General features: G+C 35.9%; 1 protein-coding gene across 7 annotated transcripts in view; it reads left to right on the top strand.

The window, feature by feature from the left end:
• Window positions 1–22,036, top strand: part of akap9 (A kinase (PRKA) anchor protein 9) — a 268,377-nt gene that overhangs the window by 108,696 nt on the left and 137,645 nt on the right. For all 7 annotated transcript variants that reach the window (XM_051936181.1, XM_051936179.1, XM_051936183.1 and 4 more), the window contains 4 exons: window positions 3,680–3,799; window positions 4,326–4,435; window positions 5,288–5,481; window positions 21,548–21,765. In XM_051936181.1, coding sequence (XP_051792141.1) covers window positions 3,680–3,799; window positions 4,326–4,435; window positions 5,288–5,481; window positions 21,548–21,765 — 642 coding nt within the window. The remainder of the gene's footprint in view (window positions 1–3,679; window positions 3,800–4,325; window positions 4,436–5,287; window positions 5,482–21,547; window positions 21,766–22,036) is intronic.

The raw sequence follows: 22,036 nt of genomic DNA, 5'->3' as shown, positions 1-22,036 counted from the left end.
CACCTTGGAAAAAGACAAATTTAACAGTTCCTAGAGTTCACTATTTTTCCATTGTTTTGTGTTAAAATGTGTAAAATATTCGTCTTTTAGTGATTTATCACTTTTCAGTATTACCACTAAAGCATTGTTTGGATTTGACCCACATTACTATATATCCCTTTTATTAAACGTTTTTCTTTAACTACTAATAAATAGATCCATATTGAAAATGTTGCCCCCATTGGGAGTACTACACTCCCACTATCAGACCTCATTCCTTAATACTTTCTAATGAAATCCGGGTGTACTCATTATAATATGCCTCATTGATTATTTGAAATAGATACATATTCAATTTCTGTTTTACATACGTTGCTACACCTCTGTTTTTTCAATTCTTACATATCTTTCCTTGATAATGTGTAAAGTGGATTCAGAAAGTATTCATACCCTTGACTTTCTGCACACTTTATTGTGTTATAGATTTGACTTTAAACAGATAAATTTGCCATTTTTGCCTATCATTCTATGCTTAGTAACCCATAATGACAAAGTGAAAATAAGGTTTCAGAATGGTTTGCATATTTATTAAAAATCAAAAACTGAAATCTCCCATTCATATAATTATTAATACCCTAATTGAGTACCTTGTAGAAGACCCTTTGGCAGCAATTACAGCTCTGAATCTACTTGGGTAAGTTCCTACAAGCTTTGCACACCTGGATTTAGGCAGTTTATCCCCTTCTTTTTTGCAGATCTTCTTAAGCTTTGTTAGATTAGATGAAGAGTCTCCATAAACTGCAATCTTAAGGTTTCCCCGTGCATGTTCTATTGGGTTTAAGCTTTGACAGAGACTTATCCCAAGCCTCTCCAGCATTGTCTTGGTTGTCATCATTGTCACACTGATAGATGAACCTGCTTGCACTGTGGTGCAGGTTTTCTTCAAGGACCTCTATGTATTTAGATACTGTACATTTGCCCTTTCCTCAATTCTGAACATTCTCCTTGTCCTTGCCACCAAGAAGCAACCCAATAGTATGATGCTTCCACCACCATCCTCCACCTTAGGGATGGTCTTAGGCAGATGATGAGCAGTGCTTGGAGTTCTGCCCAAATACTTAATTTTTTGTCTGATCAGACTAGAAAATCTTTTCTTTATTCTCTCAGAGTTCTTTAAATGCCATAATGTTTTTCACTCAAGAGTTGCTTCTGTCTGGCCATGCTATCATAAATTTGTGGTTAATAGAATGCTGCTGAAATGGTCATCCTTCGAACAGGTTCTCCCAACTCAGCAGAGGATTTCTGAAGTTCTGTTAGAGTGACCATTTGGTTCTTGGTCAATTCACAATTATTGAGGCAACTGTACTTCTGGGAACAAATGGTTTTATTTTCTTGCCCTGATTCATGCCTCAACACAGTTTGATCATGGAGGTCTACAGAGTGTTCCTTGGTCTTCATGGTTTTTTGTTTTTTTTTTGTCTGATCTTAATATACACAAATGTGTGCCTTTATAAATGATGTCCAACCAATTAAGTTTGCCACAGGTGGACTCCATCAAGTTCTAGACACATCTCATACCATATCATAACATTTTCTAAGCCCACATAATCCTGAGCAGGGTGGATCCTTTCCCAGCAAGCATAGGGAAGACAGGAAAAAAACTGGGACTGGGCACACAGGGTGGACACAACAACAACATTTACTTATATAGCACGTTTTCATACAAATGATGTAGCTCAAAATGCTTTACATGATGCCAAAACAGAAAAAAGACAAAATATAAAAATAAAATTAGGCAATACTAATTAACATAGAATAAAAGTAAGGTCCGATTGCCAGGGAGAACAGAAAAAACAAACAAAATAAAAAAACTCCAGACAGCTGGAGAAAAAAAAAACCAACAAAACCTGCAGGGGTTCCAGACACACACACACACACACACACACACACACACACTAGAACCAATTGGCCATTGCCAATCCACCTAAATTACATGTCTTTGGACTGTGGGAGGAAATCAGAACATCCAGAGGAAACCTGTTCAGATAGGGGAGAATGTGCAAACTGTAGACAGGGGATACCCAGGACATGTGTCCTGGTCTCCTTACTGCGAGGCAGCAGTACTACCACTGCGCAACTGTGCCGTCCTCCCAGACTCCTCTTAAGTATAATTACAGCAAACAGGACGTACTTGATGACAATTTGAGTGCCACAGCAAAGGTTCTGAGTACTAATGTAAATGAGAGACTTCAGTTTTTGATTTTTAATACATCTGCAGTGTAGATTGAAGAGCTAAACTGGCACATTTATCCATTTAAAATTAAATCTACAATAAAGTATGAAGAAACAAGGTGATCTGAATACTTTCTGAATCCATTGTATCTATTCATGTTATACTCCCTATTCGTTGGATTCATGCAAGTATCTGCTATATATGTGCAGGTACATATAAGTCCCATTTCTTTAGTTAGTAATACTCTAGCAATAAGACAAATAGTTATTAATGTAGTATTAGTTTATTTTAGCTTATTAGGTGTGTGCTAGTGATGTCAACATTACCTTATATATCTGTATAAATAATGCTTCCCATTCCTTTATGTGAAGTGATAGACCTGGCTTGTCCTAAACCCTCTGCCCCTCCATCTCTTCTCTACTAACCTACTCATTCAGCAACCCAATACATTGTTTCCCCTTCATTTAAAAGGTAGCCTGTCACTGCAGAACAGAGCCCATATGCTCAAGAAGGATTCCTTGTATACCATAAGCTTGTGTGCCATTGTGTCCTACATCAAGATCGAAACACGCGTTGCATCTAATCTCCTTAGTTTTACCTGGACAGGCAGTATTTCAGATAAGATCACCTTGTTGGTTCTTCCTCTCAGCTTTGCACTTAAAATTCTTAATATTGGATTGCAAAACAGGTATGCTCCCTTTATTTGTTAACTGGATTCATACACACACTCTCTCACCTTTTGCACCAAGAAGGCAGCATGATGTACAAAACTACCTGTCCCTGGAACAAACTGGGTCTCAGTTCCCCGCTATCTTTACTTCCCTTTTCTAAGGACTGATTTTGAAGTGAGCTGTTGGTGCTTTTCCCTGCCTACTACTCCATAGTTATCGGAGTCACTGCCCGACTTTGCAAGGTCCTGGAAACAGTAGGACAACCTTTAACTATGGAATTAACACTCCTGAACAGCTTGCACCACTTAATTTGTGGTTACATCTGACTGTGATCCACCTCTCTGTAGTTCTTCTCCCATGCCAGAATAGTGTACATTAGCTCTCTAAAGCACTGTGAAAGTACAAGAATTTTTATGCATATTTTTGTCATAGCCGTCATATATTTAATCATAGCAGGTAATGGGCAAACACTCCTGTATTGCTGTGACCTCAGTAACATAATGTGACATCCCCAGTGAGTCACAGTGTTGTAATCTTATCGTGAACATGTAATTTACTGTATATTCGCATATGCATGCATGAGCAAATAGTAGCAGTTTTGGAATGAATATATTACTAGTATATTCAGTAATAAACATGATGATTGAAATAGAAAACTTGTATTTGTTTACCAAGTGGCCTACAGTTAACATGCTGCTCTGTTACCTTTAAAAAAAACATGAATTTTAAACGTTTCATAGAAGCACAAATTACTATCTGTGTTTAACAGTTTTTACTAATTTTGTTTAATTGTTAGCTTACTTCAGTAAAAGCCTCTAGAGAAGCAGAAACCCAAACTGCTGAGGAGACAAGATTGTTTTCTTTGAGTGGAAAAGAAGTCCCAAAGACACAGATCAGAAGTACACAGACTGAAATGGTAACCTGACACCTTTGGAAGAAAGTATAATTATTTTAATTAGCATTTTGACATTATTTATCCTATATTGACATTTTTAGTTTATATTTTAATATGAAGTTGTGTTGTGTGTGTTAAGCTACTTAGGATCTTTTTACATTTTTTTTTTTAATCTAAACTTTTACGTCTTAAACAGAGGTGTGGCTTTTGTGCTTGACTATGTTGTGCAACTGCTTTTGTTTCCATAGAAGCGCGCTTGAGGAATTGTTTCTGTGACTCGGTTATGCAGGCAAACTTCCTGGCTACCATGCCTTGGCTTGGCTTTATCTTAATTCATTTAGTAATAATGCTGGCATGTATTCATGTATGCTGGGCAAAGCATTTACAGAAAAAACATAATTTTAATTTCAGATATCATTCTTTTATGCCATTGCTTTTTTTTTATCGAACATGTTTCATTTTGGTGCATGAGTAAAAAACAGCTAATAAAAACATGACAGGTTTTTTGTCACTTATGTCCTTCCTTCCAATTCGTAAATTGGATCAGAATGAGGAAACCCAGTCAGGATCCCAAGAAACAGAGACTCAGTCCAAACCAGCAGAAGCGCATGCTAGAACTTGTGAACAACCAGCCTCAGATTTGGTTAGTTTTGAAAGGTAAGCATCATCTTTGTCATTTTTTTACAGTATGTACATCTAATATGTTGCATAGCATCAAGACATCATATAAACTAGGGCTCAACTGGAATAAACAAACAATCTCTATAAGTATGATTAAGGTTGTGCTAGCCAACATACAATGTTTTAAGTTTATATAGCTGCATCTTTATATTATGTACAGGGCTTTCAAAAATTACACATACTCAAAATGTTCTCTGTCTCCCCACATCCGTGTAAAGGACAAAGCAAATACAAAAATGGGTGCATTTTTTTAATAGGGTGTATAGCATTGTCTTAACTTTGCATTTTTGAAAATTTCAGTAACTTCACTTTTTGATAGTGAATCAAAGTGGGGAAGACAAAAGTTATAGAAAAGATTAAAGTTTAGCAAGTACAGGAAAATTTCATTTGCAGTCTGAATTCTGAATGGCAGCCCAGTAGTGCAGTGATTAGTGCTGCTATTTCATGTATCCAAAGGCTTTGGTCCATGCTTGGTGTTGCTTGCAAGGAGTTTGCATGTCCTCCAGGGTGTACATTTTACATAAGGCATCTAATATGTTGACTTACTTTTTGCTAAATAAATAATGTTAAAATAAAATCTGTCATACATTTTGTTTTGTTTCTGGAGGGTAAATTTACCGGTTTTTAGAGGTTGCTAAGGATTTCATGATTGTTAGTTATGATCTTAGAAGTAAAATCATCTGATTGAAAGAGTAAATGAGCACCAATTATAAATTAGACACAGTATAGATCACAGTTAGATGCAAGTACATAAAATTCATGTTTTTCATGAAATTTAAACAAAACTTCCAAGAAAAAAGAACTTTTTTTTTTTCTTAATTAAAACAGAAACCTCTTACAAAAGACAAATGAAAGACTGCGGCAAGTTTTGTCAGATGTACTGAAGACAACTGCTGCCATGGAAGAGACAATTGGTCGCCATGTTGAAGTTTTGTTGGACCAATCTGGCAAAGCTGTTTTACATAGTACATCAGAAGAACCTGATAAACTCTGTTGTACAAGCATTCATGCAAGTAAACCAGGTATTGCTGCTTGTATTATATTAAATTCCATGTCTAGAGTTTACTGTTGATATAATTACATTTGCTAAATATAAAAAGTGTTGCTAAACACACTGTGTTGCAATGGGTAGCACTGATGTTTGACAGATTAGTCATCCTAGGTTCAAATCCAGTTTAGTCCTGGAGCCCAGTGGGGCTGCAGGTGTTTGTTCCAATAAATTTTACAATGAGTTAGTAATTTTACCTCTTACCTATCATATGGTTCAATTAGATTATCCTTTTCCTGTTTTTCTACATCCGGAAAAACACATTAGTATGATATTTTCTAAGTTTAGAAATATTTGTACTGTATATCTTTAAGTAATTAATAACATTGTCATTTTCCTGTTAATTCACTTTTTCACTGTGAAGTTTGCACTCTTAAAGTTACCTTAATAATGACAATATAATTATTAGTGGAGTAGACTCCAGTGCAATCAACACCCAATGCTGAAGGGCTACAGTCATTTCAGTGTTCTGCTGACTAGCTTGGTCATTAGTAAATAACAGCTTAAATAAACAGAATACCTGGACAATATTGATGATTATGAAAATGTATAAAACTAAGATTAAAAATAACACTAAAATATCCTTATATAAGAAGTATGAATGCTTGCTACATTCCAATAAAAATTTAGTAAACCTTGTTTTATAATTTTTGGATTGTCACCAAAATAAGTGAAGTAATAGTTTGTTTAATTAATGTTAGGCAGAGGCTGCTTGTTATAAAATCTGCAGCTGTAGTGGGTCCCTCCAAAACTGAACTTGAGAACCACTGGTGTAGAATTTGTACCTTTTCCCACTCTGTGTATGTGTGTGTTTTTCTCTAGGTTTGAGAATGTAATGCTGTGATTAATTTAGGTTTGCATATTGGTAGTGTTTGTTTCTTTTCTCCAGTATATTGTATTCAAATTATAGCTTATTTATAGTCTGTGTGGAGTTGGCACATTCTTCCTCTTGTTACATCATTTTCTTCCCCTTTCCAATTGACAGGAATCTTCTTACTTCTATAGTTAACTTTTCCATTCATTGCATTTTATAACCTGTATTTTATAACCACATTCTTGTCATTGACGTGTCTTGTATATGAGAGAGACTGTTTTAATATCTGGTTATTTCCAGGTCAGACCATCCTGAGGTTTTCCTCTTTAAGTGTGAGATGCCTAGAGCATTCCTGCCCATAAACTGTTACTTCTCGAGAATGTGTACATTTGATGCATAGCATTTACTGTCATGAGAAATACTACGTAAACTATTTGAAATGTTGCTGTTTTAATATACATGGACATATAAAGATTTGATCCTTATTTTAACAGTACAGTATCTATTGATAAAAGTGATGCAATTGAAAAAAAATGTAAATTTGATATTGCAATAATTTATTCAACAAATGATTAACATCATTGATAGATAGCATAGATCACAGATAGCAAGTGCACCCTTGACTCGTATATTTGGTACCCTTTGGGAGAAACCACTTCAAGTAGGTGTTTTCTGCAACTATCAACCAGTCTCTGACATTGACTGGAAGAAAGTTTTTTCCACTCTTCCATGCAGAATTCTTTCAGCTTTGCGATTATTTTAGGGGCGTCTTGCTTGCATATCTCATTTCAAATCCCCCACACCATCTCAGTAAGTTTTTAGATCCAGACTTTGACTTGTTCATTTCAGATCCCTCCTTTTATTTCTTTTCAGTCATTCTTTTGTAAATATACCGATATGTTAAGGGTCATTGTCATGTTGCAAGGTTCACTTTTGTATGATCTTCAATCTTCGGAGAGATGGTCTCGCATTGTTCGATGGTACCCTCTAGTGTAATGAAGAATTCATAGTGGATTCTGTGATGGTGAGCTGCCCAGGCCATAACATTTCCAGCACCATGCTTTGCAGTTGGTATCAGGTTCTTCAAGTCAAATGCTGTCTTTGTTTTTTTGTCAAACATGTTGTAATGTGGCCACATATTTGTATTAATCTTTGACTTGTCTGCCTATAACACATTGTTTCAGAATTCCCTTTTTCTACCTGTGTGTTCATGAGCATTAGTCTTTCCCTGGTTGTTCTTTCTGGACAGAAAAATTTCCTCATGGCACATCTCCCGTGTACAACCCCCAATTCCAAAAGAGTTGGGGTGCTGTGTAAAATGTAAATAAAAATAGAATGCAATGATTTGCAAACCTCATAAAACCATATTTTGTTCACAACATAGAATATAGAAAACATATCAAAAATGTTGAGGTTGAGAAACTTTACTATTTCATGAAAAATGTTACCAAATTTTGAAATTGATAGCAGCAACACATCTCAAAAAGGAATATTTTGCAACTAACAGGCTAGTAACGTGATTGGATGTAAAAAGATCGCCTTAGAAAGGCAGAGTCTCTCAGAAGTAAAGATGGGCAGAAGTTCACATTGTGGAATAATTTCCTCAACATAAAGTTGCAAAGACTACATCATCTACAGCACGTAATATCTTTAAAAGATTCAGAGAATCTGGAGAAATCTCTGTGCGCAAAGGGCAAGGCCGAAAATCAATATTGGATGCCTGTGATTTCGGGCTCTTAGGTGGCTCTGCATTAAAAACAGGCATGATTTTGTAATGGAAATCACTATATGGGTTCAGGAACACTTCCAGAAATCATTATCTGTGAACACAGTCCGACATGCCATCCACAAATGCAGATTAAATCACTGCCATGCAAAGAAGAAGCCATATGTCAACATGATCCAAAAATGCCACATCTTCTCTGGGCCAAGCTCATTTAAAATGGACTGAGGAAAAGTGGAAAACTGTTCTGTGGTCAGATGAATAAAAATGTGAATTTCTTTAGGAAAACATGGATGCCGCATCCTTAGGACTAAAGAGTAGAGGGACCATCCGGCTTGTTGTCGGTGCTCAGTTCAAAAGCATGCATCACTGATTGTATAGGGGTGTATTAGTGCCTATGGAATTGGTACCTTGCACACCTGGAAAGGCACCATCAATACTGAAAGGTATACACAGTATAGGTTTTAGAGCAACATATGCTCCCATTCAGGTGATATCTTTTTCAGGGAGACCGTGCTAAACCTCATACTGCATCTATTATAACAGCATGTCTTCATAGTAGAAGAGTCCGAGTGCTGAACTGACCTGCCTGCAGTCCAGAACTTTGACCAATTGAAAACATTTGGCGCATCATGAAATGAAAAATATGACAATGGAGACCCTGAACTGTTGAGTACCTAGAATCCTATATTAGATAAGAATGGGATAACATTCCTCTCCCAAAAGTCTAGCCACAGGTCTCCTCAGTTCCCAGATGTTTACATACTGTTGTTAAAAGAAGAGGGGATGCTACACAGTGGTAAACATGGCCCTGTTACAACTTATTTAAGACTTGTTACTGCCATCAAATTCAAAATGACCTTATTCTTTTCTTAAAATGGAACATTTTCTCAGTTTAAACATTTTGTTTTCTATGTTCTATTGTGATTAAAATATGGGTTTATGAAATTTGCAAATCATTGCATCCTGTTTTTACAGGTAAAATTCCGTTACAATGAACTCACAGGGACCTAAAATATATTTCGTTGTTACGAAAATTTTGTTGTAATGAGATTCTGTATTTGTTACTATAGTGCTTTCTTTAACTTGTATCCAGGCGTTTGCAATCATTTCAATAGCTTCTTTCGTGTTAATTTTAATCTCCTCCTGCCTACAAGTTATGCTGACGAGAATTTTTTTCAGCATTTCCTTGCCATAATATACTTTCAGGGTGCGAATGATGCCCAAAACCAATGGCTGAAGCGCTGCCGTGCAATTGGGTGGGAGGGATTCAACGCGAACATTATCTAAATGTGGAAGCATGTTGTGAGCTGCACAGTTATCAATCAGGAGCCGAATCATTATTTCTTCGTCATATCGTGAGGTTTCTGAACTCTTTTGAGACCCCCACTCCCCATCCAATGGGAACGACACACCGAAGTGTGTCCTGAAGCGAGATTGCAGAGTCTGTGGAAGATTGTTTGTCCGTTGCTGGGGCAGGGCAATAGGAGGATCACAGCACTGCAATGAAGCGCCACAGAAGCAAATCATAAAAGATCAGGGTCGCGCTATAAGTCCCTGTCTTGCACCCCAAAACACAAGGCTTAGTTTCAGTATTTTAGCAAAACCAGTTTTATTCAGCTTGAAACAGGAACGGCACAATTATTTATTGTAGTGTGATCTGCCACTCTGCTATACACAGACACAGCAGTCAGGCAGAGTCGTGGCCAAGTCAGTGATCAAGTATTCCTGTTACAGTATCTGCATTTACAATTTACGTGCTCCTAACCTTGCATCACCCCTCGAGATCTTTTCTGTTGTGAGCTGGGGGGCTGATCGCACCCCTGCAGGTTAAAAAAAAGACACTGAAAGACTACCTTCACATTGCTCCCTTGCTGCTGGGCTTACTTGCAGCTGATCTATCGCGTGATCCGCGTGGTACTTCACAGACTTAAAAGTCCAAAAGCATCTGTCAGTTGCTGATTGTTTGTTTGCCTTTCTCTATCTCTGTCCTTCCCTGCTCCTGACACGCACTGTTTTGAAGAGGAAGATATGTCTGCATTCTTTTCATTGTGAGACGGATTTGTCATCACCGTCTTGTCAAGGAGCACGTTTAAACTTTTGAAAAAGAGACATGTTTGTTTGCAGTGTTTGAATAAAGTTCCTGTCTCTACAGTCTTCTGTGTTTCTGTGCAAATCTATGACCCAAGCATGACACTGTTTACTTTGGCGGAGAGACGCAGCATATCTGCTATTGCTCAGTACAGACGCGGAGATCGCACTACAGGGACGCTCTTCGGCTTGCTATCCAGTTGGGGGAGGTCCCAAGAGAGTTTACAAACCTCACATTTTCTTGATCGAGTGCCACAATAATAGGAATGTTTCTTGAACGAGAATCACTGAAGCACATAAAAACGGCTTTTTCGATGTTTTCAAATGCAGCAGTTCACATATGTTTGCAACCCGAGATTTTTCTACTTTTTTTGCTCTGTCTTTCTTAAAGGTTGACGGAGTCGGTAGTGAAATTCCGAATTCACTGGCAACGTCTTTTTTCTTTTTGCCGCAATCGAGTGCTGCAAAAATGTAAAGTTTTTTTTTCTAATATGAACTGTTGTCGTTTTTTCGTGTCTGCCGTTTCTATAGGAGGGTGACAATGAGTTAAATTCCAGTGGATGTTTTTCAAATGTTGACGAGCAATAAGCAAAAGGTATCACTGAAAACGCAGGAAACAAAAAAGGCAAAAAAAAAAAAAAAACATTAGGGCCTATGAGGAAAGTTCGAAGAAAAAAAAAAATTAGAATGTTTCTGTTTGGGGATCATTGTGCACAACTGAGCTGCGGCCACAGAACTAACTGATCTGTGGATGATTCATTCAGGCATTTCAAGGTCTTTTGTGCACTTCGTTGTAATGAAAGTATCTACTGAATGTACTTGTGTCATATAGGGAAGCTGTCGGGACCATAAAAATACTTCGTTGTAATGAAAATTTCGTATTAAAGATATTCGTTGTAACGGAATTTTACCTGTATTTACATTTTACACAGCGTCCCAACTTTTTTGGAATTGGGGTTGTAGGTATAATGTGTGCAATCTCTTTCCAATGGTAGATTAAAACACAATGAAATCCGCAGTGGCAAGAGCTACCCTGTCAGTCCTGTGTTGAAATTTGGGATGCTTAGAGATTAGTTTTAGCATCTTACATTCTGCTCTTGGTCAGAACTTGCTGAGGCAGCCTCACCTGGGCAAGTTGGCAGTTGTTTGAAATCTCGACACCTTATAGATGATCTTCTGAACAATGGAGTGGATGATTTCCAAATATTTGAAGAAAATTTTAAATCCCTTCCCACATCTACAGGCATCTCTGATCTTCTTCCTGAAGTCCTCAGAAAGGTCTCATTCGATCTAGACATGGTGATAACACAAAATTCAACAACAGAGCAAATAAAACTAAATGTCTAAAATTTAAATATAACAGGTTCCTCTCTAGTGATTTTCTGATCATTTACACCAGATCTAGTGTACCTGATTCTACTCTTTCTAATGTTCATATGTACTTAACTTTTTCCACATGTGAAATTTGCATTTGTGTTTATTTGAATTATACAATGAACTACAATATGTAAATGTGGCACAATGTTTGCTATATCACCTTTATCTATATATACTGTTTAAATAAAGATCAAATCTTGATATGTCTCTCTTTGTTAGAAAAAAAAAACATTTCATGGGGTGTACTTACTTTTTCAGATAGACCGTGTGTAAGGTTGCTGAGACAGAGGCAATCAGCATTGTTGCAATGACATTGGCCCATCCACTACTGATTCACACAGCAGTCTGCAATTTGATTTATGTATTTAAATGGTGAAAAAACCAGGAATACTTACCACAAAGAACAAGCAAATGCTAGTTACAAATATGAGGACACTGAGAAAATTAATGATGGTTAAATGGTACACAATATTTATAAAAATACACCAAAATGATTAATAATAACAAAATAATAACAAATTAGTAAATGAACAAACCTGGAAAGTTTTTACTAAGTGAAGTCTAACACGCTGACTTATGAACGGTTCAGAATCCCAAAATAAACCAGATCTATGCTATCATTTTGTTGTGATGTTTGTCTTTGGAAACTGTTTTTAGATGGAAGTGCATATCCAGGCATGTGTAAAGACACCAACGTGCAAACAAAAAACCAACAGTAAAACATGAGAGAACAAATAGGTAAACAGCAATCTATAGTGATGATAAGTTTTAACAATAAAAAAAAAAGGTTGATCAACAAAACAAACTAGAAAACCTTTTCCTCCAAGTCTGTTCCTTTTAAAGTAGGTGCTCTCCAGGTGTCTGGCTCATTCAACTCTGTCCTGATGTGCAGCAGGCACAAGCAGTAAAGTACCACAATTGGCATCCATGGAAAAAGTCAGACCACTATGTTACGATTGTCACAGTATGTTGTTGCCCAGAACACCTGATTCATCCTCTGCCAGAAGTACAAGCATAATCTGTTACAGTAGTGAATGCTGGGAGTTTGAACATCTGTAATTTTGCTTCTATGTATGTGACAAATCAATCTGTAATAGACTGGCACCCAGTCCAGGGATTGTTCCTGCCTTGCTAGCATAGACTCGGCTTTCCTGCAACTCTTCTCCAGATAAAGCAGGCCTGGAAAATTAATGAATGAAATATGTGACCAAATATTACATTTTAAACTTAGTGATGAGGAAACCAGACAATTTGATTTGCCATTAGTTTGGCGAAACTATGAAACTTGGACAAATGCATTGAAGTAAATGGGGAAGGACAAACTGAAATAGGTTTGAGTGAGTTATATTGGTGCAATTGGCTTTTAAAAAGGGTCTCTAAGGATTATGGTTAGGGAAGCATCTATCAACTATGTTGGACCAAATATTTTGGCCAAAAATGTGACCTGAGCTATGAGGCATCAGTGCTGACCAGTTCGCCACCATTCCTCAATGAGATAAAATTGATAGAATTAGATATTGGAACAGCAACTTTTCTTGCAGACAGTTGCAGCTGGAACAGGAAGCATGAATTCACTGAGGTTTGGCCCCCATAGATTCAATATCAGGCACTGTCCTCTCTTGAACTTAAAAAAACAGATTGTGTTTTGGATCAGTAACTTGCTGCATAACCCAACATTGTTTAAGCTTCAGTTCATGGACAGCTCGCATGGGTATTCTCCATGCAAATGTCCAATTACAGGGCATTCTTCACAGTTACTAAAATTATGACAAGTTTTCCAGAGGAATTTCATGCTGTCCTCTTTGCCAACACCTCATAGGAAATTCACTACTGTTCCAATATTTTCTGTTTGGACATTACAGCTTTCACTGTGATTCAATGAAGGCCCAGAACTTTAGAAATAGCTTTGCATCCCATTAATGATTGATTGGATAATAAAAATGTATCGGTACTTTCTGATGTCAACAAGAGACCAAATGTGCTTGTTGAGTATTTGTGCGATTCATAATAAGTAAGGTTTTATTGAACAGAGCTGACTTTAATTAAGTCTTGCCATGTTCAGTGAGCTGACTTTCATTACACTACAATTACTTTTTCAAACAGTGCTGATTGATGTTGGATAAATACGCTAATCAGATAGATTTGTCAAATATAATTCAAATTGTATTATTTTTTTCATTCAGGTACTGTTTATCTAATCTTAGATTTTTTGAAGACCTGAAAACATTCAGTGTTTAGAAATTTGGAATAGCAGACAAAATCATGAAGGATGTGAACATATCAGAATTAGAAGGATTCTGAGAAGGATTCTTAACATCATTATTCAGGAGTGAAATTGGTCTGTATGATGCACATTGTAACAAGTCCTTATTTTGTTTAGGAAAGACGTTGATTAATGCTTGTCAAAATGTTTGAGGTAGTATTTGGTTGTCTCTAGCTTCTGTAAATGTTGCCAGTAAGAGGGGAGCTAGCTGAGTGGAGAATTTCTTATAAAATTCTACGGGGTAACCATCAGGGCCTGCTGATTTCCCGCTTTGTAGTGACTTTATAGCATCTAGTAATTCTGTTAGCGTTAGAGGTTTATCCAGTTCCTCAGCACTTAAAGCATCTATTTGTGGTATCTGTGATGTATCCAGAAATGCATTAGATTGTGCGTTGTCTTCTTTGGGCTCAGTAGAATATAAGGATTTATAATAATCTCTAAATGTGTTCATTATATTTTTATGGTCAATAATTTCTTCTCCATTGTTGTTGGTGATTACTGGTATTGCATTGCGAACTTCTTGTTTGTGAATTTGTTGAGCTAAAAGCTTATTAGCTTTTTCTCCGTGTTCATAGTAATGATGTCTAGACTTATAAATAAGTTGTTCAGTTTCTTTAGTTGTTAAGATGTTAAGTTCTGTATGCAGGGCCTGCCTTTTCCTGTGGAGAACTTCATTTGGATGCCTGGCTTGTTCTTCATCTATTCTAGTAATTTCACTTCTTAGCTCTGACACTTTCTTGGTTTCTAATTTATTTCTGTGAGAAAGATTTGAAATAATCTGTCCTCTTAAGAAGGCCTTTAGAGTTTCCCAGAGTGTTCCTGCAGAAACCTCTGTGGGCGTGTTTGTCTCTAGGAAGAAGCTGATTTGTTTGGATATAAATTCTGTGCAGTTCTCGTCTGCCAATAGTAGAGGGTTAAGGTGCCATCTGCGAGGTGAATGTGAGGGGCTTAATGATTTTAGCTCCAAGACTAGAGGGGCATGGTCGGTGATAACAATTGTGTCGTATTTGCATGATTTAATTGTAGGCAGGAAATTATTATCTATAAAAAAAATAATCAATTCTTGAGTAGCTATAATGCACTGGTGAATAGAATGAATATGTTCTTGAGTTTGGGTTAAGAAACCTGCAGGGGTCTGATAAGTTGTGATCATTTAAAAACTGTGTAATTGTCTTTGCAGTATTAGATGTCGTCACCCCTGTCACAGGAGTCCTATCTAAGATTGGATTTAGAACACAATTAAAGTCCCCAGCCATTATAATTTTATGAGTGTTCACGTTGGGGATGGATGCAAATAGATTTTGCATGAATTCCTTATCATCAACATTGGGTGCATAAACATTTATCAAAATCATTTTACTGTTATACAAGTTGCCCATAACCATCACATATCTCCCTTCAGGGTTCGATACTACATCTGATGCTACATATGGAACAGTTCTGTGTATGAGAATTCCAACCCCTCTAGTTTTCTTTATAAAGCTAGAATGGAACATTTGGCCAGTCCAGTCTTTTTGTAGTCTGAACTGATCCTTGCTTAGTAAGTGATGGAAGCTAGAAGGATGGAGAAAGTGCTGCCCTCGGTAATATCACAGGATCAAACAGGATTTATTAAAGGCCGACACCTATCTTCCAATCTCTGACGCTTGTTTAATGTTATATATTCACCAGCAAAATCAAACACCCCAGAGATATTACTATCATTAGATGCAGAAAAAGCATTTGATATGATTGAATGGAACTACCTTTTCACTGCATTGGAGAAATTTGGGTTTGGCCCGAATATTTGTGCATGGATCAAACTACTGTATACCAGTCCAGATGCTTCAGTTTGTATTAATAACATTTGCTCAGACTACTTTAAACTAGAACGTGGTACCAGACAAGGATGTCCCTTGTCGCCACTGTTGTTTGCAATTGCTATTGAACCACTGGCGGTTCACTGACGAAATTCTTATCAGATAAAGGGGATTATCAGAGAAGGACTGGAACAGAAAATTTCTCTATATGCAGATGATATGGTCTTATATATATCAGACCCAGAAAACACTGTCCCTGCTGTTTTAACAGCACTAACAGAATTTCAAAAGATATCTGGTCTTAGAATTAATCTGAATAAAAGTATACTCTTTCCAGTGAATTCACAAGCATATAATATTAGATTAGACACCCTACCTTTTACCATAGCAGATCAGTTTAAATACCTAGGGGTAAATATCACAAGTAAACATAAAGCTCTTTATCAACAAAATTTTGCCGTCTGTATGGAAAAAATTAAGCAAGACTTGCATAGATGGTCAACCCTTCATCTCACTCTAGCCGGAAGAATTAACATTGTTAAGATGAATATCCTTCCTAAACTTCTCTTTTTATTTCAAAACATTCCAATATATATCAATAAATCATTTTTTAAACAGTTAGATTCAACAATAACCTCATTCATTTGGAACTCAAAACACCCACGTATCCGAAGAGCGACCCTACAAAGACCTCAGGCGGAGGGTGGCATGGCTTTACCTAATTTTCAGTTTTATTACAGGGCAGCAAACATACAAGCCATAAAAACCTGGACACAAATAAATGAACATACACAGGCTTGGTCCGCAATAGAAGTAAAATCCTGCAGTACTTCTTTATACTCCCTGCTCTGCTCTCCAATAAATGTAAGTCATCGCAAATATACTAATAACCCAATTGTGCTTTACTCACTCAGAATATGGAACCAAATTAGAAAGCATTATAAGATGGAAAATCTTTTATCGGTGGCACCGCTGCAAGAGAACCACCTCTTTCAACCTTCGCAAGTATATCCAGTTTTTAATACCTGGAAAAGTTTTGGGATTAAAATGCTCAGAGATCTTTATATAGACAACATATTTACATCTTTTGAACAATTGCGTTCAAAATTCAACCTCCCAGCTACACATTTCTTTGACTATCTTCAAATTAAAAATTTTGTTAAACAGAAATTACCCGATTTCCCCCACCTCGCACCCTCCACAATGCTGGAAAAAATACTGCTCAATTTCGAGGAATTGAACACCATTTCCGCATTATATAAAATCTTATTAGAGTCCCTACCTTTCAAAGATCCAAGAGGACATTGGGAAGAAGATCTCTTAATCAATATATCAGAAAAGGAGTGGAAGGTAGCAAAGCAGAGAATTCATTCGAGTTCCATATGTGCAAAGCATAGAATTATTCAACTAAAAATTATATATCGAGCTCATCTGTCTCGCTTAAAACTGTCCAAAATGTTTCCAGGGCAAGATCCAACCTGCGAACGCTGCAACCAAGCTCCTGCCTCACTGGGTCACATGTTCTGGGCCTGCACCCAACTAACATCATTTTGGACCAAAATTTTGAAGTGCCTTTCAGACAGCCTTGGTATCACAATCCCTCCTAACCCATTAACAACTGTGTTCGGTGTTCTTCCAGACGGACTTGAATTGGAGAAGGACAAGCAAACGGTGATTGCATTCACTACACTTTTGGCACGCAGACTTATTCTGTTAAATTGGAAGAATCCTAATTCTCCTCTGATTAGTCAGTGGGAAACCGATGTTTTATATTATTTGAAATTGGAAAAAATCAAATTCTCAGTTAGAGGATTTGTACAAAATTTTTTCAAAACGTGGCAGGATTTAATCAATATTATTTTAGAATAAGAGAAATAACTATTACCGCATTTAATCCCCTTCTCCATCTCTTATTTACATATATATTTATTTCTCCCTTTCTTTTGTTTATTGTTGTCCTATTAAAAAGCCCTAAGCAATTCTCCTTTGGCTAAGCTCTCCTTCTCAGGGGTGGGGTTTGATTTGTCTTCAATTTTGTTGGGTTATAAATTGATCTATTTGTATGGAATGATTACAATGAAAATTAATAAAATAAAAATATAAAAATTAGAAGGATTCTGTCTATGCATTAGTCTGGCTTTATATTCACTTCAGTTAATGTAGCACATTTCAATAAAGCACAGTACAAAATTCTATTATTGAAAAAACTGTCAGATAAGCCTAATATTAAACCAAAGACATAACACAAAAATATCCTGTTTAATAGACTCTAGTTTTGTAAATGAGGGAATGTTGCCTGTGAGTTAGATTTGTCCAAGTAAAAGACACAAACACCCACCTAAATCCCTATCTTTATGCAGTACTTTATTTACATTTTGTGAAAACTGTCCCAGAATTTCAAGTTTTAGAATTGTATCACCTTTAAAATTTGTGATAAATTTAAAGTTACATTTCTTCCTAAAAGACCAATACTCATCCTGTTCCTTGAAAGAAGCATCTTTTAAAAAAAAAAGCTTGAGTGTGTAAGCTTTCAGTTAACAAAATAATAATAATTATAGTACAGTTTATTTAAAGTTCCTTTCAAGGTACCCAAGGACACTGTACAATTGAATAAAATAAAACACCATAAAATATAGATAAAAGTTGATCCAATATTAATGTACATGAAATGCATATAGACATTATAAAAACACAAATATTTGGGCATGAGGATTTGAAGATTTTTGGGTTGTTGTTGTGATGAATGAAAAGGGCATGAATATTTATAGCGCTGCGGCAGCATTGCTTTTGCAGCATACATTGAATCCTCTGTTCTTGGAACAGAGATGCAGGAACATTTTGTATTAGACCTACTACACCTTAGTTTGGAAGAATTCCTTCCCTTTGGTAAATTTTAATCTAGTAATGTGAAGTATATGTTTATTGTGCCATTGAGAACCGTAACAATAAATGGAAATATTGAAAGGGTGAGACAATTTATAGAACGGAGCATTGTCAGTTATTAGATTAAATATTCCAACCAGTAAACAAGAAAAAGTAAATGAATTGCATCATTAAGTAAATTTATTGACAGCTTTTTTTCTTTCCTACATTTCATTTTATCCTTATACACTCACATAATAAAATGTATGCAATACTAAGAAAATGAGGATAAAAATTATAACTGTTACCACAATGAGAAAGATTTCTTTAAAATGTATGTTTTAAATTGTTGATACCTGCAGACTAAAAATCAAAGTATACTAGATTTTTGGGACCAGCAACCCTAAATTCTCAGTCACTCATAGTGCAAAGTTGCAAGGAATTAGCACAAAGAAGTTGAGAGGAACGCAGTGTGTGGTGATAGGTGAATGTGATAGTAGTTTCACTCACATATATAACCTAAGACATGTAGGAGTTACATTGGAAAGATTTGAAAATGATCTAAGAAATCTTGTATCCAAAATTTAACTGGGAGTCAACAGAGTTGTTGAAGTAAAGGAGTAATATATTCCTGGAATTTAGTATGGCAGTGAATGCTGGCAGCTGAATTCAATACTTACTGCAGTGTCATATGTTCCTGGGGAAAAGCACCATACAGAACAGCATCACAGTATCCCAAACATGTGGAAGCTAAAGCATCAATAAGAATCTAAGCTGCACTGTGTGTCTGAAACGTATGGGGCTTGAAAAGGTTTATACATGAAATAAAACTCTTAATAATGTGTATTATGAAATTCAAATAAAATGATTGAATCTTAAGATAACCCCAATATTCCTTACAAATGTAAAGGGGGATGTACAATTGTGGCCAAAAGTTTTGAGAATGACACAAGAATTGGTTTTCTCAAAGTGTTCTGCTTCAGTGTTTTTAAATGTTTTTATTCGATGTTTCTATGGTATACTGAAGTATAATTACAAGCACTTCATAAGTTTCAAAGGCTTTTATTGACAGTTACATTAAGTTTATGCAAAGAGTCAATATTTTCAGTGTTGGCCCTTCTTTTTCAAGACGTCTACAATTCAAAACTATCAAACATCCTCAGAGAGCAACTTCTTCCAACCATCCAAGAACAGTTTGGTGATGAACAATGCCTTTTCCAGCATAATGGAGCTTCATGCCATAAGGTAAAAGTGATAACTAAGTGGCTTGGAAAACAAAACATCAAAATTTTGGGTCCATGGCACAGAATCTCCCCAGACCTTAATCCCATTGAGAACCTGTGGTCAGTCCTCAAGAGGCACGTGGACAAACAAAAGCCCACATATTCTGACAAACTCCAAGCATTATTATGCAAAAATGGGCTGCCATCAGTTAGGATTCGGCCCAGAAGTTGATTGACAGCATGCCAGGGCAAATTGCAGAGGTCTTGAAAAAGAAGGGCCAGCACTGCAAATATTGGCTCTGCATAAACTTAATGTAACAGTCAAGAGACTGTTTTATCCTTTTATTGCCCTTGGTCAACAAAATGCAAAACCCAGAAACTTAACCAAATTAATTTCTGACTATTTTAATTTTGATACAATGTGACCCTTCATTTATTATAATGACTGTCCATAGAGGTCTTGGTAATTTTGTACTTTTTAACATATTTCCATATTATTAATGTGGGCTTTGCTAGCTAATGTTTCAAAGTCTTGCACATAAGTATTGAAAATACTTTATATTATGCATAATTGTAAAGCAAATTTTCTAATGTTTAATTTTCTCAACCTGTGGTTCTTTATATCTGAGTGTGAATAAATGATCTGAACAGCACAGAAACAGCTCAATATTAGGTGATTTTGTTTTACATTGTGTAGTGGTTTGAGCTCATTCTGTAAAAAAATAAAAAAAAAATATTTACAACATTTATTTCTTAGCACATTTTCATAAAAAAGGATGTAGCTCAGAGTGCATTACAAGATGTCCACTCCCAGGTACAAGCGTAACCAATTATTTATTTATTAAAATGGCAATGTTTCTGCGCTGCGTACCTGCTATACCACATAGTGTACTTATAAAATTGTAAATTATGGGAAGTATGTATCATAACTAATATGCGTGCAAATTCTGAGTGTCTGACTTTTGACTTTTCATGTTCTGTCATTTGAACTCAATAAGCACTAAATCAGCTTATATGAGACAGTATGCCATGTCACATCTACATCCTTATGCACATATACAGTATATTCAGTATGGTTGTGCATATGGTATGTGTGTGTATGCTTCTGTGTATATATTTAAAATTTAAATATGTTTATACTAGCAGCAGGTATTGGATAGACTTTGCCTGTTACTATTTAATGGAAAATGCAAATTTAGGTAAAGAAAATGTGGGAAAGAATGTGCTCTATAGGTAACAGAATAGCAGGACATTTTTAAGCAGATAGCCACCAGTAAATGATGTTGTCAACAGCAGTGGCGGGGGACTTAGATTTTGTATATATAACTATTGCCTTAAAATTGCTTGTTCTGTAGAACATGAGTAAGAGACAGGAGAAACAGATGGTATGATTAAGTTTTAATCTTATCAAAGACACTGTAAGTATCTGGGAAAATAAAGAAACAATCAGCAGACATATTTTTTATTCCTTCTTCTGTCTCAAAATTTTGAAGGGCACAGTGATGCATGAAAATGGAATTTTTGTAGTATGTCTCTAAAAATTTCGCTCAAGTAGTAAAGAAGAAATCCTCCCAAGTGCAGGTGTCTTGTAACTACTCCAAGTAATCTTTGATGTAGTCACAACAATTGTGTAATTGATTTGTCTCATTCATATTACATTTTTTCACTGCAATTTGCCATATTTGGTGTGGCATTTGTGTTTTACAACTTTTTGAACTGTAAGTTTTAAATGGATAATTTGTGAGTAACTATAAATTACAAAAAGTTTACATTCTAAAGAAATTTTAAATAGATGTTATTGTCTTGGACATAATTCATTATTACATTTTTATTTCTTTGATTTCTATTTCATCATATTTAAAATACATTCATACATTTCCTTTTGTAGAAAATTATTCTGAGCCGAGCCATGCAAACAGGACAGGTGAAGATGATGCACATATCTGGTCTGGAGAATCGGGCAAGAGTCTGGAAGTGTCACAGGAGATGAATTTTCCAGCAGAGGAACTTGATCTTGAAAATGAGGTGTTTATGATGAGCATCAGCACTCGGCTTCAGGCAGCTGTTGGAAAACTACTAGAGGCTATCACTGAAACTACAACCAAGGTAAATAAATATTGTATTTTGCGGTTGTAAAATGTGAAACACTGAGAAAGCATTTAAAAATATGACAAAAAATGTTATTTTATGTAAATATTGTTATATGGAACAGTTAAATTAATTTTTCACAAAAACAGGTCATTCAGCCTAACAAAGCTCATAAATTTATTTCTTCAAAGTTAAATTTTGAATGTCCATCATGCTACTTGGAAACTTACTCAAAATGTCTGTATTTCTCTGTAAACAAAACTTTCTAAGGAAATTTACCCGTAACTAA

Source organism: Erpetoichthys calabaricus, chromosome 13, assembly GCF_900747795.2.
Source record: "Erpetoichthys calabaricus chromosome 13, fErpCal1.3, whole genome shotgun sequence".
NCBI lineage: Eukaryota > Metazoa > Chordata > Cladistia > Polypteriformes > Polypteridae > Erpetoichthys > Erpetoichthys calabaricus.
This window is presented reverse-complemented; position numbering and strand designations above follow the sequence as displayed.